The sequence below is a fragment of the Rhinopithecus roxellana genome, chromosome 15, assembly GCF_007565055.1.
Source record: "Rhinopithecus roxellana isolate Shanxi Qingling chromosome 15, ASM756505v1, whole genome shotgun sequence".
NCBI classification, from domain to species: domain Eukaryota; kingdom Metazoa; phylum Chordata; class Mammalia; order Primates; family Cercopithecidae; genus Rhinopithecus; species Rhinopithecus roxellana.
Window position 1 is genome coordinate 61221577 of NC_044563.1, and position 25614 is coordinate 61247190.

Sequence of the window (25614 nt, forward strand, 5' to 3'; positions counted from 1 at the left end):
AAATGTGGCACATATACACCATGGAATACTATGCAGCCATAAAAAAGGATGAGTTTGCGTCCTTTGTAGGGACATGGATGCAGCTGGAAACCATCATTCTTAGCAAACTATCACAAGAAGAGAAAACCAAACACCGCATGTTCTCACTCATAGGTGGGAACTGAACAATGAGATCACTTGGACTCGGGAAGGGGAACATCACACACTGGGGTCTATCATGGGGAGGGGGGAGGGGGGAGGAGGGAGGGATTGCATTGGGGAGTTATACATGATATAAATGATGAATTGATGGGTGCTGACGAGTTGATGGGTGCAGCACACCAACATGGCATAAGTATACATATGTAACAAACCTGCACGTTATGCACATGTACCCTAGAACTTAAAGTATAATAAAAAAAAAAAAAAAAAAAAAAAAAAAAAAAAAAAAAAATGTAGAAACAGGTCGCTTGGCTGAAAAGTACTTAGGCTTTGAAAGAAAGCATTTGCCAGTAGACTTTGAAAATAGTAATCCTGTGCTCGCTTCGGCAGCACATATACTAAAATTGAAAATAGTAATCCTAGGTCAGGTAGTTCCAATGATGCAATTCTCAAACATCTTATTTATTAAATACAAAGGATGCTTAGATAGCAGCACTTCTCTGGTAGGAATACAGACCTTTGAAATTCTCATGCAATGAGATTTGTGGATTTCTGGGGGTGGTGGGGGGATTGGAACGTAAGGGGAATATTGACCACTAGATTCCTGGGCTTTCTAGACTTTGTGGAAGGTAACTACTGAGTAACATAATATCTGTGAGTAACTTTATTAAAAAAAAATAGCTAGGCCATGACCATTTTATAGTCTATTACATTACGATATTTATAACCCTTTCCCCTGTGTTTAGGCTTAGGACACATTGATTGCATGTGTCTTCCTTCAAGGAAGGTGTCAACAGCTTGCTATGAGTTTGATAGTGATTCCCCTAATCCTTCCCCTAGGGGGACCTATGGTTATTCATGCAGGTAATTTCACACTGGAGAAAAGAATAACCAACCATTTGTAGAATGTGTGACCTAAGCTTTAGAGAACACTGATACCCAGCAACCCAAAATTCATTATGGCTCCCCAGTCAGTGGGGAAATAGGAAGCCGGGTAGTAGATTTTAGTTCATAGTGGAGTATAATGGATAGCCAGCTCATAGGCGATCCCCGATATTGGAATGCACCTGGGGATCATTTTCCTCAAACGTATACTCAGAAGAGATATGTCTACTTATAACTTTGGCCTATGAGGCAAGTGTTCTCAGTGGGGAAAGCTAGATGGAAGCCTTTGAAACTTCCCTTTCTCCGCACAAGACAGTAAACAGTGTTACGTAACAGAAGGGATACAGAACGTTAGTGACACTTAAAATGGTCTCAAGGATGCAGTTAATGGCCCTCATCATATCCCCATATAGTTCACCAGTACAGCACCCAAAACACAAAGATCCTACAGAAAGAGTACCTCACATTCAACCAAATGTTAGCCCCAATTCAACTGCTCTGCCAGATATGGTATCTGCCACAGCACAGTAACACCTGAATCAGCATCTGATTTAATGATCACCATACTGCAGTCATTGATTTGGCAAATATTTTTCTACATCAGGGCAGGGACTTCAAACAGTTCACATCCACACGATCTATACACATAGGTTTGCCCTATAAAGACTTGGAGCAGTGCTAGGACAGAATGTTCTGATGGAAGTGTTTTGTAATCAGTGCGGTCCAATTCAATGGCCAGTCCCATGTGGCTATTGAACACTTGCAGTGTTGCATGTTGGTAGCTTTAAGGCTCATACACTACAGAGCATGAAGAACAAACACTAAGAAAACGCCTAAGTTTGTTTCATAGATGGATCACAGATAGAGTACGAGCCAAAAAAAAAAAAAAAAAAAAGATGGATGGCTGCTGCATAACTCCATTTAAGCATACCTTGAATGACAATGGAGGAAAATATTTCCAATGGACATATTCAGGTGGAGTCTGGTTGTTCACTGTGAAAAAGCCCTTCAATTTCATGGTGAAGCTACACACATATACTAATGTTCAGTGGCAAATTGTTTTACTGCTGGTCAATGGCAGGAAAGGAGAAAATAACTGAAGACTTGTAACAAGTTGGAATGCAACAGAGGCATATGGATTGGAGTAGTGCATGAGCACGTCTACAGAAGAGAAGCATCAAAATTGAGTAGATGCTGGGAAGATCCCAGAAATATTTTGAAATTTTGAAGTACCCACTTCATTTCACACCACAAGGGACCAAAAAAACAATGTGACCAGAAGGGGAAAGATGATTACTGTTACCAAAGTAGCTCTAAAACCATTCAAATTCTATGGCATTGTTTTGCCCATTAATGGCTGGGGCACCAAGAAGTCTCTAGGAGATCCAGCTAGAAACCACAGGGTAAGACATTCCCCACAGACATGAAAAAGACACGGCCTAAACCTGACCTGCTAACCAGAAAGAGCATGATAAGATCCATTAAGTAACATAGAAGCTGGTGTTTCATTGCTCCCGCAGGTAGAAGGGCTGAGATCCAGGAAACAGAGACTCTACTGGAAACATGTTCCAGATAGCAAAGTCTTTGAAGGGCAAGAGAAGCGATGTTGAAATGAAAGAGCTCTAGGAGGCGGCACATAAAGGATGATAACTGTTACAGAAATTCAATTTACCATTCACCAAAACATCTTGGCTTCTTCAATTTCTGCCCATCCTGGCAGTTTTGAAGTTTTCAGCACCTAACCCTGAGATTAAAGATTCAGATGTGCCGATATCAGATGGAAGATGCCTGTTGAAACCTGTCCCCTCAATTTAACTCTAATACCTCCTAAGAAGGACAACAAGGTTGACCTTTTAAATCTTGACATGCCACATAGTATCCTTTTTCCCAGCTATCAAGGTGATGGACCAGTTAGAGCATTTAAGGCGTCTTGACCTTGAGGTTTGACAACTTGAGGTGGGGTGCAGGGTGGCATTATTCGGAGGCATCTCATTCAGGAGAGCCATTGTCTTAATGTCCACTCTGAGTCTAAAGATTCTTGACTAAGACTCCAGCTAGGGTTTGCACACTGGAGCTACAGTAAGCATTGTCCTGAAACTTTAGGACAGTATTTCAAGGTATATCACTTTCATATTGAACTTTGTATTATTTATTTGTATTATCCCACATTATAAATATAGGAATGTCCCATATTTCCTTCTATTAGCTTTTATTCTAGACCCCTTCCCCTGAGCAGACAAGGGGAAGCTAGCACCTCACTTCCCAGCTCAGTTCCTGAACTAGGTCTTCTCTGCATCCCAATACCAGTATCTTAGCTACTTCTAGTCAGTCACTTGGTCTTTGTGGCCTCTTACCATCTTCCTCTTGATTCCAAATCCTGACATATTATGTGATGGTTAATTTTACGTTATCAACTTGACAGGGCCATGGGGTGCCTAGACACATGGGCAAACATTCTGGGTGTCTGAAGGGTTTCTAGATGAGATTAGTATTTGAATTTTTAGATTAAAGCTGGCTACCCTCCCTAATGTGGGTGGACCTCATCCTATCAGTTGAGGGCCTCTGTAGAAGAACACAATGGCAGAGTAATTGAGAGCACCCTTCTGCCTGACTGCCTTGAGCTAGGACATTAGTCTTTTCCTACCTTCAAGTCAAAGTCAAATGTTGGCTCTCATCTCGAGCCTAGTTTTTGGACTGGAACGTACACAATCAGCTTTCTTGGTCTTCAGGTCTTCACACTTAAACTGGAACTACACCATCAGCTCTCCTGGGTTTCTAGCTTGCCAATTCCTTGTAGTTCTGTGTGTACAAGCATTTTATTGGTTTTATCTAAAGAATATTTTTTAATCTGGAAAACCCTTCTTGTTTTCCATGTCCTTTCTCTGGATTAACCCCTGAACCCCAGCCACAAAATCCACCAAACCGCCGCCCCCCCAACCCGCCAACCACTTCTGGTCTTTTTGTAGGCACAGTAATGTGTTTTATCAGCAAGGATCACTTACTTGGTGGAAAAGAGGGAAGTTTTAAAATTAACTAATTTTAGGTTCAGGGTATGCATGCAGGTTTTTATATGAGTATATTGTGTAATGCTGAGGTTTGGGATACAAATGATCCCATTACCAAAGTAATGAGCATAGTACCCAATAATTTTACCCTTGCCCTCTCTCTCATAGTATACTCCAGAGTCTACAGTTGCCATCTTTATGTCCATGAGTACCCAATGTTTACCTCCCACTTATAACATGTGGTATTTAGTTTTATTATTCCTGTGTGAATTCATTTAGGATAATGGCCTCAAGCTCTATGTTGCTGCAAGGGTCATGAGTTTACTCTTTTCTTATGGCTGCATAGTATTCCATGGTGTATATGTACTACATCCCCCATTCGCTTCCCCAATCAAATCTACCTTTTATGGGAACCTAGATCGATTATCATGTCTTTGCCATTGTGAATGGCACTGCAGTGAACATAGAAGTGCATGTGTTTTGGCAGAATGATTTTTCTTTGGGTATATATCCAGTCAAATGGTAGTTCTAAGTTCTTTGAGAATGTCCCAATTGCTTTCTACAGTGGCTGAATTAATTTGTATTCCTACCAAGTGTTGGTAAGCATTTCCTTTTCTCCACAGCCTTATCAGCATCTGATTTAATAATCACCATTCTGACTGGTGTGAGATGGTGTCTCATTGTGGTTGAGTTGCATTTCTCTGATTAGTAATATTGAGCATTTGTCTACTGGCTGCTGGTATGTCTTTTGAGAAGCATTCACAGTGTCAATTTTTTTTTTTTTTTGGCTTGTTAAGTGGTTTAAGTTCCTTGTAGATTCTGGGTATTAGCCCTTGTCAGATGCATAGTTTGCAAATATTTTCTCCAGTTCTGTAGGTCTGTTTATTCTGATAGTTTCTTTTGCTGTGCAGAAGCTCTATTAGTTAGGTCTCACTTGTTTATTCTTGTTTCTATTGCAAATGATTTTGGGGACTTAGTCATAAATTATTTCCCAAGGCCAATGTCCAGAATGATCTTTCCTAGAGTTTTTTAGGATTTACAGTTTGAGGTCTTGCATTTAAATCTTTAAATCCATCTTAAGTTTATTTTTGTATATGGGGAAAGGTAGGGGTCCAGTTTCATTCTTCTGCATATGGCTAGCCAGCTATTCCAGAGCCATCCATCGAATAGGGAGTCTTTACCCCATTGCTTATCTTTGTCAACTTTGTCAACACTCAGATGACTGTCAGTATGTGGCTTTATTTCTGTGTTCTCTATTCAGGGCTATTGGGCTAAATGATGTTTTTGTAGCAGTGCCACGATGTTTTGATTACTGTAGCCTTACAGTATAGTTTGAAGTTGGGCAATGTTATGCCTCTGGCTTTTTTTTTGTTTAGAATTGCTTTGGCTATTCAAGTTTTTTGGTTCTATGAGTTTTAGAATAGTTTCTAGTTCTTTGAAAAATGACATTAGTTTGAAGTAGCATTGAATCTACAGACTACCTTGGATAGTATGACCATTTTAGCGATATTGATTCTGCCAGGCCAAAAGCATGTATATTTTCTCATTAATGTCATCTGATTTCAGCAGTGTTTTAGTCTCCTTGTGGAGATCTTTCACCTCCCTGGTTAGATGTATTCCTAGGGGTGTGTGTGTGTGTCTATTGTAAGTGGGATTGCCTTCTTGATTTGGCTCTCAGTTTGAATGTTATTGGTGTATAAGAAGTGCTACTGATTTTTGTACATTGGTTTTCTACGTGGAACTTTGCTGAAATTATTTCAGTTCGAGGAGACTTTTGACAGTCTTTAGGTCTTCTAGGTCCATGATTATATCAGACAGTTTTACTTTTCCTATTTGGATGCCCTTCTCTTTTTCAGTTGCTCTGGCAAGAACTCGCAGTACTACGTTGAATAGGAGTGGTGAGAATGGGCATCCTTGCTGATATGGTTTGGCTGTCTCCCCACCCAAATCTCTTCTTGAATTCCCATGTGTTATGGGAGGAACCTGGTGGGGGTAATTGAATAATGGTGGCAGGTCTTTCCCATGCTGTTATGACAGTGAGGAAGTCTCATGAGATCTGATGATTTTCAAAAGGAGTTTCCCTGCACAAACTCTCGTCTGTTGCCGTGTGAGACATGACTTTCACCTTCCACCATGATTGTAAGGCCTCCTCAGTCACGTGGAACTAATACACTTGCCCCGTTCTAGATCAAGGGGAATGCTTCCAGCTTTTGTCCTTTCAGTGTGTGCTTGTGTCCTTTTCACCTGTGGGTTTGTCACAGATGGCTCATTTTGAAGTATGTTCCTTCAATGCCTAATTTGTTGAGGGTTTGTTACAAAGCAATGTTGAATTTTATCAAAAGTATTTTCTATGTCTATTGCAATGATCATGTAGGTTGTTTAAGTTCCGTTCACGATGAATCACTTTATTGATTTGCTATATTGTACCAGCCTTGTATCCCTGGAATAAAGCATATGATTATGATGATTTGACTTTATGTGCTGTTGGATTTGGCCTGCTAGTATTTTGAGGATTTTTGTGTCCATTCTCAGGGATATTGACTGGTAGTTTTGTTATCTTTGCCAGGTTTTGGTGTTAGGGTAATGTTGCCTTCATAGAATGAGTTAGGAGGCAAGTCCCTCCTCAATATCCTGAGGTAGCTTCAGTAAAATTGGTACTAGCTCTTTATATGCCTGGTAGAATTTGTCTGTGAATCCATCTGGTCCAGGGTTTTTGATAGGTCTATTACTGATTCACTTTTAGGACTAAATATTTGTCTTTTTAGGGTTTTAATTTCTGATTCAATCTTGGGAGGTTGTGTTCCCAAAAACTTATGTTTCCTCTAAGTTTTTCTAGTTTGTATGCATGGAGGTGTTCATTACAGTCTGATAATATTTTGTATTTCTGTGGGATCAGTTGTAATGTCACCTCTCACCTGATTGCACTTACTTGAATCTTTTTGTTCCTTTGTTAGTCTAACGAGCAGTCTAGATATCTTGTTTATCCTTTCAAAAGCCAACTTGTGGTCGATTCTTCGTATGGATTTTTGTGTGTCAATTTCATTCAGCTGATTTTAGTTATTTCTTTTTTTGCTAGCTTTGGGACTTAGTTTGTTCCTGTTTTTCTAGTTGTAGATGTGATGTTAGATGATTAGTCTGAAATCTTTCTAGATTTATTGTAGGCATTAAATACCATAACTTTCAACTGTTTTTGCATCCCAGAGACTTGCATGTTGCATTTGCTTAGTTATTTCAAATAATTTCTACCATAGTTTGTTTACCTAAAAGTTATTCAGAAGCCAGTTGTCTAACTTCCATGTAATTGTGGTTGAAGAGATCTTGGTATCAATTTCTATTTTTATTCCATTGTAGTCCTAGAGTGTATAGTTGATATTTTCTGAATTAAGACTTGCTTTATGGCTGAGCATGTGGTTGACCTTAGAATATTTCCCCCTTTGCTGATGAGATGAACGTATGTTTTGTGGTTGATGAGTGGAGTATTCTGTAAATGTCTCCTAGGTCGAATTGTTAAATGTCAAATTTAAGTCCAGGATTTGTTTTCTGCCTTGACCTAACACTGCCAGTGGGGTGTTAAAGTCCCTCACTATTGAGTGACAAAGTCTTCTCATAGATCTAGAAGTACTTGTTTTATGGATCTGGGTGCTGCAATGTTGGGTGCATACATACTTATGACAGTTAAGTCTTGTAGAATGGAACCCTTTATCATTATGTAACTCCCTTTATTGTTCATTTAATGTCTGCTTTATCTGACGTAAAAGTGACTCCTTTTTCCCACTCGTATGATTTCTTACAATTCTTTGAGTTTATAGATGTCATATGTATGGGGTCTTGTTTAATCCAACTTGGAACTTTGCCTTTTAAGTGGGGTGAAAAAACTGAGACACTAACAATTCATGTGATTTATTAGGTAGTGTTTGTTAAGCTTATGCTTTTTATATGCTGCTATGGTTTGAATGTGTGTACACCCTCAAGATTCATAAGTTGAGACCAGGTAAGTGTTAGGGCCTTCAGGAGGTAATTGGTAGTATTCTTGTAAATGGAATTAGTGGCTTTATAAAAGGGTACCAGAGAGACCCCTGGTCACTTATATTTGGACCGCAGCTACTGAAAGTGCATGTTAGTACTTTCTTACTCCGAGGGCACTGCTGCATTCCTTGAAGGGCATCCCTTGAGGCCAGGTACCTATAGTACCCTAAAGCAAGGTCTTTTATCACCTTCTGCCAAGGTGTGGTCATTACTACCCATCACCACACTAGACAGCACTGTTAGTGGGTGGTTGGCCTGGTGTATGAACACATCCTCATCTAAGTCAAAGGCTCTGTAGAAGTTTATAAGGATATTTTTGGATTATGTTTCCTATCATGAGCCATCACACTCTGAAACACAGGAGTCTTTATTTTACCCTGAATCAAGATAAGCTCTTCAAAAGAAAGGCAGCCACAGGTGAGGATGGCTAGCTTTGCTGGTTTGACAGTCTCAGTATGTGATGAAAGGTGTCTGTGAGCTCCTGAATTAAAGGCATAGCTCTGCCCTCAGTCAGGCAGAAGTAGCTATTCATGCAACCCCTAGGAAAATGCTTTGAAAGCCCTTTAAAGCAATAGGCAACTGAGTCCCTTACAGGAAGGACACTTAGATTTTTTTAAAACAAGTTTAAGGGTTATACAGTTTTGTTACATGGATAGTGGTGAGGTCTGGGTCTTTAGTGGTCATCACCTGAATGACATACATTTTTACCATTAATTTCTCATCCATCTTTCCCCACCGTCTGGGTCTCTAGTGTCTGTCATTCTACCCTATATAGCTGTGTACACTTAGGTTTTACCCGTCAACAAGGGTCTCAATGTACTTCATGACTTCTGCCTCTATCAGGGTTCTTCCATTCTGAGGGCAGAAATGTCTTGGAGATTGAGGGAAGGAAGATAACTTTTAGGATCAGCATCACAATCCCATTTACTGGTCCAATTCCATCCCCTAGCCATGTACATTTCAGAGGTATTGTTGCTTAGAGCAGAGAACATTGAAGTTAAGTGGAGACCCCTCAAACTGTAGGCTGAGGAACATAGAAGCAGAGATCCCTATTAGAAAGTGAGGTCAAGAAATCTGTAGGTTCTACATCAAGTATGGAAAAGAACTTGTGGGTCTAGGGTCCCACAAGAAAAGCAAGATAACAGTGTGATGATCAATTCTAGTCTAGAATTTTGGGGTCATAAGGGATCCTGAACAAACAACAATTAAGAAAGAGTAATCTCAAGGACTAAAACATCTAGGAACCCTTTCTTGAAAACACCTAGGAACCCGAGAAAGTATGTAGTAAGAGGGACCATATATACTTCTATGAGGACAAAATAAGAAATGAGTTGTAAACTTCGTTTTGTTTTGCGACAGTTTTGCTCTTGTTACCCAGGCTGGAGTGCAATGGCACTATCTCGGCTCACTGCAACCTCTGCTCCTAGATTCAAGTGATTCTCTTGCCTCAGTATCCTGAGTAGCTGGGATTACAAGCTCCCACTACTAGACCTGGCTTTTTTTTTTTTTTTTTTTTTTTTTGAGATGGAGTCTTGCTCTGCTGCCAGGCTGGAATGCAGTGGTGCAATCTTGGCTCACTGTAACCTCTGCCTCCCAGGTTCAAGGGATTCTCCTGCCTCAGCCTCCTGAGTAGCTGGGACTACAGACATGTACCACCACGCCCAGCTACAGTTTTTGTATTTTTAGTAAAGACGAGGTTTCACCATGTTGGCCAGGATGGTCTCGATCTCTTGACCTCGTGATCTACCCGCCTTGGCCTCCCAAAGTGCTGGGATTAAACGCGTGAGCCACCGTGCCCGGACTGGATTTGTAAGCTTGAATGGCAAAGGAAGAGGAAGCAATGAACAGTGGCTATGAGCACACTAGGGATATATCCATTTCCCAGTAAGTCATTCCCTAGCCTTGTGGTCTCCCAATTTCCATCAAGACAAAGGGAATCAACCTAAATGAATACCAAAGGGTCTTCTAAGTCTTAATCCACCAGAAAGGTCATTTGGGAGAGAAGGGAGAGAAGAAAACTTAAGTCAGAATAATGGAACTCTCATGTTCTGAAAAAAGGCTTTGTTAGGGAAAAAAGCCTTAGCCAAGGCAAGCATCCTAGAAAGTGAAATAACATTTAGTCCTTCCGGAGAGAATATTTGGATGGCTTCAGAAAAGAAAGCTATAAAATAAGTAAAGGCATCAAGAGGATGGGGTATGTATGTATAAGCAACTTCCCTCTGATGGGGAATATTTTGAGTTGGTTGGAAAGTAGCTCACAACCTTCCCTATCAATAATGGTAAGGCCAGTTTGTGCCTGAGTCATAAGTGAAGCTTGAGCCAACCAGAGGTTTTTTTTTTTTTTTTTTTTTTAAAAAAAAAAAAAAACAGTTTCACTCTTGTTGCCCAGGCTGGAGTGCAATGGCGCAATCTCTGCTCACTGCAACCTCCTCCCCTCCCAGGTTCAAGCAATTCTCCTGCCTCAGCCTCCTGAGTAGCTGGGATTACAGGCATGCACCACCATGACCCGCTAATTTTGTATTTTTAGCTGAGATGGGTTTTCTCCATGTTGGTCAGGCTGGCCTCGAACTCCTGACCTCAGGTGATCCGCCTGCCTTGGCCTCCCAAAGTGCTGGGATTACAGTCGTGAGCCACCGCGCCCAGCTGAGAAGGTCCTTCTTCTAGCCTTCTGTTGTAAGGGACGTTAAGCTTATGAATTAGAAATAGCCTTCCTAGTGAAAGCAGGGTTAATGCTCCCATCCCAGCTTCTTAGTGAGGCCCTTCTTTAGAAACTGTTCCCAGTCTGGGGTTACTCCAATGGCCCCACAATAACCACAGGAAGAAAGTGGTGAGAGAAAGGATGAGCTTTACCAGAACTAAGAAGTATCTTCTAGTATTTCACCAGCCCAAAGCATCTCAGTTCAGTGCCGATTTTCACTATTTCGTTAGTGAAAGTGAGGAATGTTGAGCTTGTTGTTCCAGTCTTCACTTCCTGGGCAAGTCGTGGGATTATGAGAGAGATGGAAGGAAATGGGACTAAACCTAGGTCCCTTATTCATTTTGTCTCTCTCAAAGACAATCAGCAGGGAATTTCTTATCTCTTAAAGGAAGCAGAAACAGAAAAAGCTGAGAGAAAGATACAGACAGAAAGGAAAAAAAACCTAAGAAGTTTCCCAGTCTCTACCCAAACTGCTCCGACCCCACCCACCTCATTTCAGTCAGTGGCTTACAGAGCCTACAGACAGTTGAAGTTTAACTTAAGTAGAAGGTGAGAGAGCGCCATTGGTCAGAGTTCTTGAAGCCTGGATTAGCTGGAGCCACGGAGTCTCCTGAACTCACTAAACCAGAAGCAAAGTGGCAGCTGAGAGCTGGGGCTGATTTTTTTAAATTGGGAGACTCCTGAGTGTGTCCACCTGTAACTATGGTATCATAATTCACCTTCCAACATTTAACATCAGGGTTCAAAGAAAAAAAAAGTTGCAATTGCCAGACATGGGCTAGAATCTTAAACTTGACAGTAAAATAATGAACTCTGTACACTGTGAAATGTACATCACTCCCTAGATTCTAGATCAGATCTAGAACCAACTCAGAATAAAGACACATAACTAATATTAGTTAACTTTCAGTGAATTTTTCCTCTATCAAAAAGTACCTTTTAAACTAGCAAAAGAAGAAGAAAAGGGAAGCATATGGTTTAGCATGGTAAGGACTCTCCTGCCCTAATTGTGTTCAGGACAACTTAGAAAACAGTCTTCTGGGTCCTCATTTCCAGCCTGTCAACTTATAATCACACTTGAGAGTCCATTTTCTGGGGCCATTCCTGCTATCAACTGTCTTAAGTTGGGTTCCTTAGAAACTGACTTTAAGACCTTTCCATGCTGAAAGTTTATCAGAATGTAAGCTCAGAAACAATGTCTCAACAGGTGCAAAGGTGGCAGAATTTTGCAGAGGGAGAAGGTGAATTACAACGCAGTTTCATCAGACTTCCCAGCTGATTTACGAGAAACTCTGGAATGGAGATGGTCCTACACACTTGTCCTGAGTTAGGTAAGGGAGTCAGGCCTTTAAACTCACTATCAACTAGTTATTAAATACAATCATTGCAAATGGAGGGTGGCTAATTTAGGGTAATATAGCTCCCTTTGGCTGAAGGAATTCCTGGAAAGAAATGCAGGTGTGAACTATCAGCAGCTGACACTCCCAGCTTATGCGGTAATAAGTGCTTCAAGGGGGATCTGTGTGGAGCTACACAGTTTACAACTGGGGAAAGTCATATCTGATTAGTCTTCTGAGAGGACTTGAGATGGGTGTCAGATCCCAGGGTTTGGGTCCAGCCCATGCTGAAGTCTGAGGAGAGTGGATGGATGAACAGAACACTCGGCGGTCCGTAGGCAGGTGAAAGATGATTTCATTCAGCAGCAGTTCTTATTAACAACTTCCTCACACTGTCCACCTTAACTCAACTGTCTGCTCTGGCTCTGTGGCTCCTGCTGTCCCCATGCCTGCAGCTGCATGGCTGGCTCTCCCTTGCCTTCAGGGTCAGCAGCTTACTTCTTTCTCTCTCTGGGCACCAGCGTGAGCCATGTTGTGGGGCCCCTCTGTCCATCTGCAAGATGGATAGCTTTGCCTGTCTTTCTCTGGGCCCCAGCACCATATTGAGTTAAGCCAAGCCCCAAAAGCCCCTGTACAGTGTTAGCAGGGCGATTATACCTTTTACAGACACTAGTGGCTCAGAGTCAAGTATGAAGTTACACAAACAATCTATGTAACAAGTAGAAGTGCACACCTGTCCAACAAACTCGCTGAATCATGCAGGCCTGGATATCTGCCTTGGCTTATTCCTTGACCAAAACACATCCATATACCTTACAATGGGTGAAGGGAATAAATGGTCAGACTTTTCCTGATGATAGAATGGACTGTCCCATTGTTGCTCCCATGCTTCTTATCATAGTTCCTGTTTGTTAAGACATTATGAAACAGGTAGAATAAAATTAAACATAATTTAAAAATATAATGAGGACCAAAAAATAAACAAAAGTCAATAAGAAGCAATATAAGCCGACATAAAAATATATTCACCTTCTCAATTTTGATTTTTAAAAGATCCAGGCATAAAATAACAGAAACAAAACTATTAGAACTCAAATAACAGAGACAAATTTGGAAAATACATTTAAAGCTTGCTTAAAATGTGCTTGTATTTATTGATTAGCTTTTTAGCAATGGAAACTGTAGAGAAGGACACACAGAGAGAGCCGGAAGTGATAGATTCTCCTGGCAGGAGGCCAAAGACCTTAAGCAATTGATGTGTCTTGACCTGAACCTCAATCTCAAGAGACTCATTAAGCTCATCCATCTCTAAGGATATTCTGCTGTTTGAACGATTCTGCTGCATTTTCCTGTAATAAAGAGATACTTTTGTGAAGAAATAACCAGAATCTTATAGATTTTTTCATTAGGTGGTATTATGGCTGGCTCTTGATGGCCCAAAATGAATTTATTCCCTTGGAAAATATGACAGGGTTCTTCCTAGTGAAAATTAGCTCAAGCAAAAAGGGCTGTGTGATTGAAATGGGACTTGTGTATCAACACTTGGACGCATGCATGTATGCACACACAAACACATACACACACAAGCCTGACACTTGCCTTTATGCCGAGGTGGCAAATATGAACAAAGCTTTGGCCTAGTGAATTGTAGACTTAATCCCTAGTTCCCCTCAAGATAACTTCTGAGATTATAATGTCTTCAGGCAGTCAAAGATTTCCACTATACCCTAAAATCCAGCCACTTGTCAACTATATCATCTCTTCCTTTTATGGTATACTTTCTTCAGCTGTCTAATGTGTGTCCTAGTCCATTTTAAGTGCAAATTTCCATTATAAAAAAGACTACAAAATGGATCCAAACAGGTTGGAGTCATTAGAGTTACTGAATTCAGACCTATATGTCACTTTATCAGCTAGAACTTCAGCATCTAAATTCTCTTTCTTGGCTTCACTCTGGGGCCTAACATATCCCTGATGCCTACAACACTGATGTAAAAACTATACAACATATTAACATTTGAGAAGTCCCTATTCTAAAACACTCCAATATTTGCTAATATTTTATTTAGTATTTTTGGGTCAGTTCTTATAAGATTAGTCTTCAGTTTTTCTTTTTTGCACACTGTTTGCCAAGTTCAGTCATCAACACTAACCATCAGTACTGTGTTATCTCTCTTTTTTTTTTTTTCTCGGTTCAGCTTATTTATTAGTTTCACCTGGTGGAAATATATTATGTTAATCTAGAATATTTTGGTACAATTTTAATAATTTTTTGTATATACATGTTTAACGTGTGTATATGTATACAGAGATATACATCCATAAGTATGTCTAGAAAATACAAATATAAACAATTAGGTCTAAATATCAGGTGGTTATAAGTTAATTTCACAAATTATTTGTTCTCTAGTACACATTTTCAGGGTTTGGTATTAACTACATGCTTCATTTTTGAATTCCTTCTATGAAAGGTGGATATTCTGATATTTTCAACTCAGTGTAGAAAGTTTTAAATATACCAGATTTGAATATAATTCCTCAAATATGTGGCCTCAAAAATATATTTTGTTTGCCTACGACACAGATATTTTAAAATTAACGTTTTTTCTTTTTCATTAGCAATTCCCCAAAATAAATCACAGTAAGCCACCTGCTGTTAGAACAAGGTCATCTGGATTAGTCAGATTTAAATGGGAGGCAGAGCTGAGACACAACTTGTAAATTATGAAGAGGCTTTGTAATCAAGATATAAACACTAAATTCTATAGAACTTCTCAAAAACACCAGAAATCATTATTTTGATTTCTTCCTTTTAAATATCCTCATCAAGATGCAAATATATGGTACTTATTCTTTCCTAATTATAATCTATTAATCAAATATTAAAAAACAAATGCACTTTGGGAGTTTTCAGATAGGTATTAGTAAATTTTAGTTCCACAATGTTCAAAGTAAAAGAATTGTAGATGCAAGGATTAGCTCTGGTTTGCTTCCGCATATCCTTGGTGAAGAAGGCAGCAAGAAAAACATCTTGGTCCATGAGGAGCTAGACAGAGCAAGGTGATAAGATTTACTCTTCTTATCACCTTGGAGAATGAGGGCAGACATATGCTATTTTTTTATTAATATAGACACAAAGAGGGTGCTTCATAAAGCAATGCTTGTCAAAGTCTTTTTTCTTACCAAAATATTCCTAAGAGGATGAGCTTGAGCTAGGTTTGTAAATGCAGCCCGAAACTCTCCTCCATGAATGGGAAAATTTCTTTTAAATCTAGTTTATTATTTAAAATATTAATTTGCATGTTGTGTTTAACTGCATAGTATATCCATACTTATTTTAATTTAAAACTTTTAAATTAATTTGATTTGCTTGTGGCAGTTAAAATGATATTCTATAAAGATGTGTGTTTACCCTGTGGCTTTAAGAACCTGCCATGGAATATCAAATTACATAGGGTGTGCGTTTTCCAGTTTCTGGTAGTACTACTCTCATTGCCCAAAACAATAACCAACATTTATTGAATATTTAATATATTCTAGATACTGTTCCAAGCTCATTAAATACATTAACTTATCCTCGAACAAGGAGTGATGAATAAGATTATTAAATTTTTATGTATTTTGTGTTTATGGAGAATTATCCTTATATAATGGTAATTTTCACAAATAAACTGTGATGATATCTTGGACTTTTTCTTTTCATGTTTGTCAATTGCAGCCTTGGCCCTACCCTAAAAAGAGGGTTTATGCTGATTAAAGCAGTTCAAATTGCCCAATACCAACAAAAGCTCTGAAATAGACATATGATAGATTAAATCTTATGTGGCAAATTTTTTAAAGATTTACTAGTGATTTTATATCTTCTGATTGCTACTAAAAAGTTAATTTTTGTTACTCATATATCAATAATTTATATTTATCAAATAAATTTAGTAACTAAATACTGACATTTGGTGAATTCCTCCCTCTTCATTGCATTGTAATGTTCTGTTTTTATTTTTTTAGATTTTGGGTCAAAGGAATTAAATAGGCAACACTGGAGACAAAGCTAAAGTGATTGTAATGATGATGCAATCAATTATGTAATATCTGAAGTCTGCCATAGCAAGATGAGCACATCTAACAGAATCAAATGATTTTGTCAAATACGTTGTACAATATATGGCAAACACTTTGGTAGGTAAAAGCACTAAGTTACTTGCCTATGCAGGTTTAGTCCAGTAATTTCTTCAGGTTCAATGTCTGTGTATGTCCTGCTAGAAGAAAATTGCCTTTTTGGCTAAATGAACCTTTTAAAAGTATCCTCAAGAGATAGTAAATGAGTGGGTGGTTTGATTGACCACTTTTGTATTTCGGTAAAAAAATATTTCTTAAGACTGGTTTAATGTAGCAAAAATCTGAGTTGAAATTATAGATTAAAATAGAGTATGCTAAAAAAAGCAATAGTTTGTAACCGAAATGAATATTTTAATCTCCTTAAAGTCATTAAAATGCATTATATACTTTCATTTTGATTTTTTTTTAATATACTTTAAGTTCTAGGGTACATGTGCATAACGTGCAGGTTTGTTACATATGTATACTTATGCCATGTTGGTGTGCTGCACCCATCAACTCGTCAGCACCCATCAATTCATCATTTATATCATGTATAACTCCCCAATGCAATCCCTCCCTCCTCCCCCCTCCCCATGATAGGCCCCAGTGTGTGATGTTCCCCTTCCCGAGTCCAAGTGATCTCATTGTTCAGTTCCCACCTATGAGTGAGAACATGCGGTGTTTGGTTTTCTCTTCTTGTGATAGTTTGCTAAGAATGATGGTTTCCAGCTGCATCCATGTCCCTACAAAGGATGCAAACTCATCCTTTTTTATGGCTGCATAGTATTCCATGGTGTATATGTGCCACATTTTCTTAATCCAGTCTGTCACAGATGGACATTTGGGTTGATTCCAAGTCTTTGCTATTGTGAATAGTGCCGCAATAAACATACGTGTGCATGTGTCTTTGTAGCAGAATAATTTATAATCCTTTGGGTATATACCCAGTAGTGGGATGGCTGGGTCATATGGTACATCTAGTTCTAGATCCTTGAGGAATTGCCATACTGTTTTCCATAATGGTTGAACTAGTTTATAATCCCACCAACAGTGTAAAAGTGTTCCTATTTCTCCACATCCTCTCCAACACCTGTTGTTTCCTGACCTCTTAATGATTGCCATTCTAACTGGTGTGAGATGGTATCTCATTGTAGTTTTGATTTGCATTTCTCTGATGGCGAGTGATGATGAGCATTTTTTCATGTGTCTGTTGGCTGTATGAATGTCTTCTTTTGAGAAATGTCTGTTCATATCCTTTGCCCACTTTTTGATGGGGTTGTTTGTCTTTTTCTTGTATATTTGTTTGAGTTCTTTGTAGATTCTGGATATTAGCCCTTTGTCAGATGAGTAGGTTGCAAAAATTTTCTCCCATTCTGTAGGTTGCCTGTTCACTCTGATGGTAGTTTCTTTTGCTGTGCAGAAGCTCTTTAGTTTAATTAGATCCCATTTGTCAATTTTGGCTTTTGCTGCCGTTGCTTTTGGTGTTTTAGACATGAAGTCCTTGCCCATGCCTATGTCCTGAATGGTAGTACCTAGATTTTCTTCTAGGGTTTTTATGGTATTAGGTCTAACATTTAAGTCTCTAATCCATCTTGAATTAATCTTCGTATAAGGGGTAAGGAAAGGATCCAGTTTCAGCTTTCTACTTATGGCTAGCCAATTTTCCCAGCACCATTTATTAAATAGGGATTCCTTTCCCCATTTCTTGTTTCTCTCAGGTTTGTCAAAGATCAGATGGCTGTAGATGTGTGGTATTATTTCTGAGGACTCTGTTCTGTTCCATTGGTCTATATCTCTGTTTTGGTACCAGTACCATGCTGTTTTGGTTACCGTAGCCTTGTAGTATAGTTTGAAGTCAGGTAGCGTGACGCCTCCAGCTTTGTCCTTTTGACTTAGGATTGTCTTGGCAATGCGGGCTCTTTTTTGGTTCCATATGAACTTTAAAGCAGTTTTTTCCAATTCTGTGAAGAAACTCATTGGTAGCTTGATGGGGATGGCATTGAATCTATAAATAACCTTGGGCAGTATGGCCATTTTCACGATATTGATTCTTCCTATCCATGAGCATGGTATGTTCTTCCATTTGTTTGTGTCCTCTTTGATTTCACTGAGCAGTGGTTTGTAGTTCTCCTTGAAGAGGTCCTTTACATCCCTTGTAAGCTGGATTCCTAGGTATTTTATTCTCTTTGAAGCAATTGTGAATGGAAGTTCATTCCTGATTTGGCTCTCTGCTTGTCTGTTACTGGTGTATAAGAATGCTTGTGATTTTTGCACATTAATTTTGTATCCTGAGACTTTGCTGAAGTTGCTTATCAGCTTAAGGAGATTTTGGGCTGAGACAATGGGGTTTTCTAAATATACAATCATGTCATCTGCAAACAGGGACAATTTGACTTCTTCTTTTCCTAACTGGATACTCTTGATTTCTTTCTCTTGCCTGATTGCCCTAGCCAGAACTTCCAACACTATGTTGAATAGGAGTGGTGAGAGAGGGCATCCCTGTCTTGTGCCAGTTTTCAAAGGGAATTTTTCCAGTTTTTGCCCATTCAGAATGATATTAGCTGTGGGTTTGTCATAAATAGCTCTTATTATTTTGAGGTACGTTCCATCAATACCGAATTTATTGAGCGTTTTTAGCATGAAGGGCTGTTGAATTTTGTCAAAAGCCTTTTCTGCATCTATTGAGATAATCATGTGGTTCTTGTCTTTGGTTCTGTTTATATGCTGGATTACGTTTATTGATTTGCGAATGTTGAACCAGCCTTGCATCCCGGGGATGAAGCCCACTTGATCATGGTGGATAAGCTTTTTGATGTGCTGCTGAATCCGGTTTGCCAGTATTTTATTGAGAATTTTTGCATCGATGTTCATCAGGGATATTGGTCTAAAATTCTCTTTTTTTGTTGTGTCTCTGCCAGGCTTTGGTATCAGGATGATGTTGGCCTCATAAAATGAGTTGGGGAGGATTCCCTCTTTTTCTATTGATTGGAATAGTTTCAGAAGGAATGGTACCAGCTCCTCCTTGTACCTCTGGTAGAATTCAGCTGTGAATCCATCTGGTCCTGGACTTTTTTTGGTGGGTAGACTATTAATTGTTGCCTCAATTTCATAGCCTGCTATTGGTCTATTCAGGGATTCAACTTCTTCCTGGTTTAGTCTTGGGAGAGTGTAAGTGTCCAGGAAATTATCCATTTCTTCTAGATTTTCTAGTTGATTTGCGTAGAGGCGTTTATAGTATTCTCTGATGGTTGTTTGTATTTCTGTGGGGTCGGTGGTGATATCCCCTTTATCATTTTTTATTGTGTCTATTTGATTCCTCTCTCTTTTCTTCTTTATTAGTCTTGCTAGCGGTCTGTCAATTTTGTTGATCTTTTCAAAAAACCAACTCCTGGATACATTGATTTTTTGGAGGGTTTTTTGTGTCTCTATCTCCTTCAGTTCTGCTCTGATCTTAGTTATTTCTTGCCTTCTGCTAGCTTTTGAATGTGTTTGCTCTTGCCTCTCTAGTTCTTTTAATTGTGATGTTAGAGTGTCAATTTTAGATCTTTCCTGCTTTCTCTTGTGGGCATTTAGTGCTATAAATTTCCCTCTACACACCGCTTTAAATGTGTCCCAGAGATTCTGGTAAGTTGTATCTTTGTTCTCATTGGTTTCAAAGAACATCTTTATTTCTGCTTTCATTTTGTTATGTACCCAGTAGTCATTCAGGAGCAGGTTGTTCAGTTTCCATGTAGTTGAGCGGTTTTGATTGAGTTTCTTAGTCCTGAGTTCTAGTTTGATTGCACTGTGGTCTGAGAGACAGTTTGTTATAATTTCTGTTCTTTTACATTTGCTGAGGAGTGCTTTACTTCCAATTATGTGGTCAATTTTGGAATAAGTGCGATGTGGTGCTGAGAAGAATGTCTATTCTGTTGATTTGGGGTGGAGAGTTCTATAGATGTCTATTAGGTCCACTTGGTGCAGAGATGAGTTCAATTCCTGGATATCCTTGTTAACTTTCTGTCTCGTTGATCTGTCTAATGTTGACAGTGGAGTGTTGAAGTCTCCCATTATTATTGTATGGGAGTCTAAGTCTCTTTGTAAGTCTCTAAGGACTTGCTTTATGAATCTGGGTGCTCCTGTATTGGGTGCATATATATTTAGGAGAGTGAGCTCTTCCTGTTGAATTGATCCCTTTACCATTATGTAATGGCCTTCTTTGTCTCTTTTGATCTTTGATGGTTTAAAGTCGGTTTTATCAGAGACTAGGATTGCAACCCCTGCTTTTTTTTGTTCTCCATTTGCTTGGTAGATCTTCCTCCATCCCTTTATTTTGAGCCTATGTATGTCTCTGCATGTGAGATGGGTCTCCTGAATACAGCAGACTGATGGGTCTTGACTCTTTATCCAGTTTGCCAGTCTGTGTCTTTTAATTGGACCATTTAGTCCATTTACATTTAAGGTTAATATTGTTATGTGTGAACTTGATCCTGTCATTATGATATTAACTGGTTATTTTGCTTGTTAGTTGATGCAGTTTCTTCCTAGCCTCGATGGTCTTTACATTTTGGCATGTTTTTGCAATGGCTGGTACCGGTTGTTCCTTTCCATGTTTAGGGCTTCCTTCAGGGTCTCTTGTAAGGCAGGCCTGGTGGTGACAAAATCTCTAAGCATTTGCTTATCTGTAAAGGATTTTATTTCTCCTTCACTTATGAAAGTTAGTTTGGCTGGATATGAAATTCTGGGTTGAAAATTCTTTTCTTTAAGAACGTTGAATATTGGCCCCCACTCTCTTCTGGCTTGTAGAGTTTCTGCCGAGACATCTGCTGTTAGTCTGATGGGCTTCCCTTTGTGGGTAACCCGACCTTTCTCTCTGGCTGCCCTTAAGATTTTTTCCTTCATTTCAACTTTGGTGAATCTGGCAATTATGTGTCTTGGAGTTGCTCTTCTCGAGGAGTATCTTTGTGGCGTTCTCTGTATTTCCTGAATTTGAATGTTGGCCTGCCCTACTAGGTTGGGGAAGTTCTCCTGGATGATATCCTGAAGAGTGTTTTCCAACTTGGTTCCATTTTCCCCCTCACTTTCAGGCACCCCAATCAGACGTAGATATGGTCTTTTTACATAATCCCATACTTCTTGCAGGCTTTGTTCATTTCTTTTTCTTCTTTTTTCTTTTGGTTTCTCTTCTCGCTTCATTTCATTCATTTGATCCTCAATCGCTGATACTCTTTCTTCCAGTTGATCGAGTCGGTTACTGAAGCTTGTGCATTTGTCACATATTTCTCGTGTCATGGTTTTCATCTCTGTCATTTCGTTTATGATCTTCTCTGCATTAATTAGTCTAGCTGTCAGTTCTTCCACTCTTTTTTTCAAGATTTTTAGTTTCTTTGCATTGGGTACGTAATTCCTCCTTTAGCTCTGAGAAGTTTGATGGACTGAAGCCTTCTTCTCTCATCTCGTCAAAGTCATTCTCTGACCAGCTTTGATCCGTTGCTGGCGATGGGCTGCGCTCCTTTGCAGGGGGAGATGCGCTCTTATTTTTTGAATTTCCAGCTTTTCTGCCCTGCTTCTTCCCCATCTTTGTGGTTTTATCTGTCTCTGGTCTTTGATGATGGTGACGTACTGATGGGGTTTTGGTATAGGTGTCCTTCCTGTTTGATAGTTTTCCTTCTGACAGTCAGAAGGACTGTCTGTTGGTCTGTTGGAGATTGCTTGAGGTCCACTCCAGACCCTGTTTGCCTGGGTATCAGCAGCAGAGGTTGCCGAAGATAGAATATTGCTGAACAGCGAGTGTACCTGTCTGATTCTTCCTTTGGAAGTTTCCTCTCAGGGGTGTACTCCACCCTGTGAGGTGTGGGGTGTCAGACTGCCCCTAGTGGGGGATGTCTCCCAGCTAGGCTACTCAGGGGTCAGGGACCCACCTGAGCAGGCAGTCTGTCTGTTCTCAGATCTCAACCTTTGCGTTGGGAGATCCACGGCTCTCCCCAAAGCTGTCAGACAGAGTCGTTCGCGTCTGCACCGGCCCCCGCTGCTTCCCCTGTTGGTCTTCAGCTGTGCGCTGTCCCCAGAGGTGGAGACTACAGAGACAGGCAGGCTTCCTTGAGCTGCTGTGAGCTCCACCCAGTTCGAGCTTCCCAGCGGCTTTGTTTACCTACTTAAGCCTCAGCAATGGCGGGCGCCGCCCCGCCAAGCCTCGCTGCTGCCTTGTGGATAGATCGCCGCAGACTGCTGTGTTAGCAGTGAGGGAGGCTCCGTGGGCGTGGGACCCTCCCGGCCAGGTGTGGGATATATTCTCCTGGTGTGCCTGTCTGCTTAAAGCGCAGTATTGGGGTGGGAGTTACCCGATTTTCCAGGTGTTGTGTGTCTCAGTTCCCCTGGCTAGGAAAACGGATTCCCTTCCCCCTTGCGCTTCCAGGTGAGGCGATGCCTCGCCCTGCTTCAGCTCTCGCTGGTCAGGCTGCAGCAGCTGACCAGCACCGATTGTCCGGCACTCCCTAGTGAGATGACCCCAGTACCTCAGTTGAAAATGCAGAAATCACCGGTCTTCTGTGTCGCTCGCGCTGGGAGTTGGAGACTGGAGCTGTTCCTATTCGGCCATCTTGCTCCGCCCCCTCCTGCGTTACCTCTTAAAGGGTGAGAAAGGCAGTAAGACAGGGTAACATGGAAAGCACTGTGTGTTTATAACTAATTTGGACAGTGAAATCTCATAGCTTTTGCAGAATTCTATTCATTAGAAGTGAACCATTAGGTCCAGCACCACTCAGGAAGAGGGGCTTACACTGGGGCACAAATGCTAGAAATGGAACACTGGGTTTCATTTGTGATAACTACTACAGGTACCTCCTGGGAAATCTTAGTAATATTTGGGGCAGGGGACTTTCAGGACCTCAAGATTCTGCATCAACTAATGTAAATAGCCAAGTTAATAGACTTAGATGACATGTGTGTTCCTGAGGATAGATCTTTATGTATTTCTAAATGCCTCTATTGTGTTGGAGTACAGTGTGGAGATTTGAAAAGGGAGAAGAAGGAACAGAACTGTTTTCTGAAGTTTGAAGACCTACGTCAATATTTCTTAGGTTTCTTTAGCCATATTATCTTGAACACAAGAAGGCAACTTTAGCTGGACACAAAATCAAACATTTCTGCTCAATTTTTGAGATACACAACTCTTGCCTATTTTTGTCTGCTTTTTCTGTTCTCTTATAGGCTATGGCAGCTTTGTTCAATGATTGGTTTTATGTCATCCTAAGCATTCTTCTATATGATGTAGGTTATAAAGGTTGAATGGCAAGGACTATAAGCAAATAATGATAAAGGAGGCACAATCAAAGATGTTGAAAGCTTTTGCTTCCATATAGAATACCTTCTCTTGTGTCATTATTCTGTTATCTTAGGTCTTTGTCATTTTTGGAATATTTCTATTTGGAAGTCTTCCTCCATGGGATTGGGAATGAAAAAGTGAGTTTAAGGCCACCATCTGTTTGTGAGGATCCAATACTGCTCTGAATGCTTCTGTAGGAACAGGTTGAATCTTAGCAAAGAGTATCACAGTTTATCTGACTCATCTCATGCTGGGGTTACTTAAATCATATCTCAATTGTCTTCTGCATTTGATTGTTCACTTATCAATGTTCAATATGCTTGCTGATGTTTATGTTATGGCCTGCTCTCTGAATGACTCTACAGGGAATCAGGTTTTGGAGTTAAAGATACTAAGCAGGTGTTGGGAGGACTAGTCATTTTGCACGCTTGAAGAATGGGTCTTCTATCAGATGTTAAGTTAAACTGAAGTCCACCTGGTCTTTAAGAATGCGCTAGTTTAGGCTGAAGAAGGCACAAAGCCTATTCCCACTCCTTGCTCATCACCCCTCAAAATAAGACAACAAATGGCCTCTCATCATTCTCTTCATAAATACCTATGCCTCCATTGAGGATTGGGAGAGCTGGGAATATGCAGCATTGTCTCCTGATTTTTTATATTTCCAAATATTTATATATTCTTTGCCATTAAAACTACAATCAACTTTATATCTTCTGCCTGTTGACTTCTTTCTCTCAAGTTTACTTCTTCCCAAAGATGATGCCCAGGCAGAAGTCATGACCTTGAAAACATGGCCCCATGCACCCCTCTAGGCTCTTGTATTTTCATTCCTTTTGAAGTCCCCCGACTCTACCACCTCTGGTTTATTATCTGTCTGGAGAACATTTCCCTTCTCATACCTTTGTGCTTAGGCACATTTCCTATCTCCAGTTTGAAAAGCTCATCTTTCTTGCTCTCCCTAACATCCTATTTCCCTTCTGCATTCAACAGGCCATTATAGTAGTGTCATGGGAGACATTTAACTAGCAAAGTCTACCTTGAGAACCCAGGCAGAATGAGGAAGAGTGAACTGGACTTTAAGATATTAAGTACACTGTTAGTGTGAACAATTCTACAATAAAATAAAGTGACTTATAGTTATTAGAATTTAGATCCTAACTCTCTCACTTACTAACTTTGTGACCTTTATGAACCTCAGCTTCATCTATAAGATGTCAATGAGATGATGACAGTTACTTCAGGAGGTTCTCAAAACTGACTAAGGTAATTTTTGAAAAGCATTTATTAGGATGCCTGGCACATAGTAACCTTTCACAAATCCTACCAATATTTGATCTTCTTTTTTCTTTCAGTTTGTACTCTATACTCTTGGTCTAACTTTTAGGTGTCCTCTGAGGACTTGAAGAAACAAGGACTCTCCAGCCACTAAGCATCTGTCTCTTTCTGCAGTCTGGAAAGCCCCAAGTGCCAGAGCACAAAGAAAAACCAGTCTCTGGAGGAGGTGCAGTGTTTGGCTGCTGGGCAGAGGCCAAAGTAAGGTGGGTGTCCAGGGACAAGGCAGGATGATAGAGTATCCAGAAGGAAAAGAGGGCTCCCAGTGGGAATTCTTTGGAAAAGAAAATACTCCTCCCCATGACTTTCCATTGTTTATTGATTTTTGTGTCATTTTTTCCGGCTCCTCTTGAAGAGTCCTGTACAAACCCCTCTTCTTTTGAGTAAAAGAAATGTGGACTACCAGGCATCAACCCATCAGGGAAAGTTGAATAGAGAAAACTCCAAGGACGTAGGTGACTGACCTGGGAATCAGGTGTTGGGCTGATAGAGATCGAATGTTGGGCTGATGACCTGACGTCAAGCCTGGGTCACCCCAGAATGAAAGTTACAAGCCCTCACGCCTCCCATATAGGGCTGTCTAGGTCTGGTGGTATATCCGCTGATATCAAGGCTTTATGGAAATGATGTCTGGATGAGGGAGGTAGAGAGGGAATGGAAATATGGTTACTTTGATTCAAAGCAGAGAGAGGAAAGGTAAGTCCAATTTTGAGTTGGTGGAGTAACAGTTTTCAGGGACCAAGAGAAGTTATAAGAAAAGAATCCAAGCAATAGGGGTGACTCTGAGTA

At 40.1% G+C, this 25614-nt stretch overlaps 1 protein-coding gene across 1 annotated transcript; it reads right to left on the reverse strand.

Annotated features, from left to right (window-relative positions):
• Positions 1–1626: 1626 nt before the first annotated feature.
• Positions 1627–12675, reverse strand: CUNH11orf40 (chromosome unknown C11orf40 homolog; the record flags this gene model as incomplete). The annotated part of the gene is given in 7 exon segments (XM_010366951.1): positions 1627–1671; positions 1673–1761; positions 1764–1824; positions 2472–2496; positions 2498–2608; positions 8218–8378; positions 12559–12675. Coding segments are annotated over 7 exon segments (609 nt in total), but the record flags the coding sequence as incomplete, so codon positions are not given.
• Positions 12676–25614: the final 12939 nt, after the last annotated feature.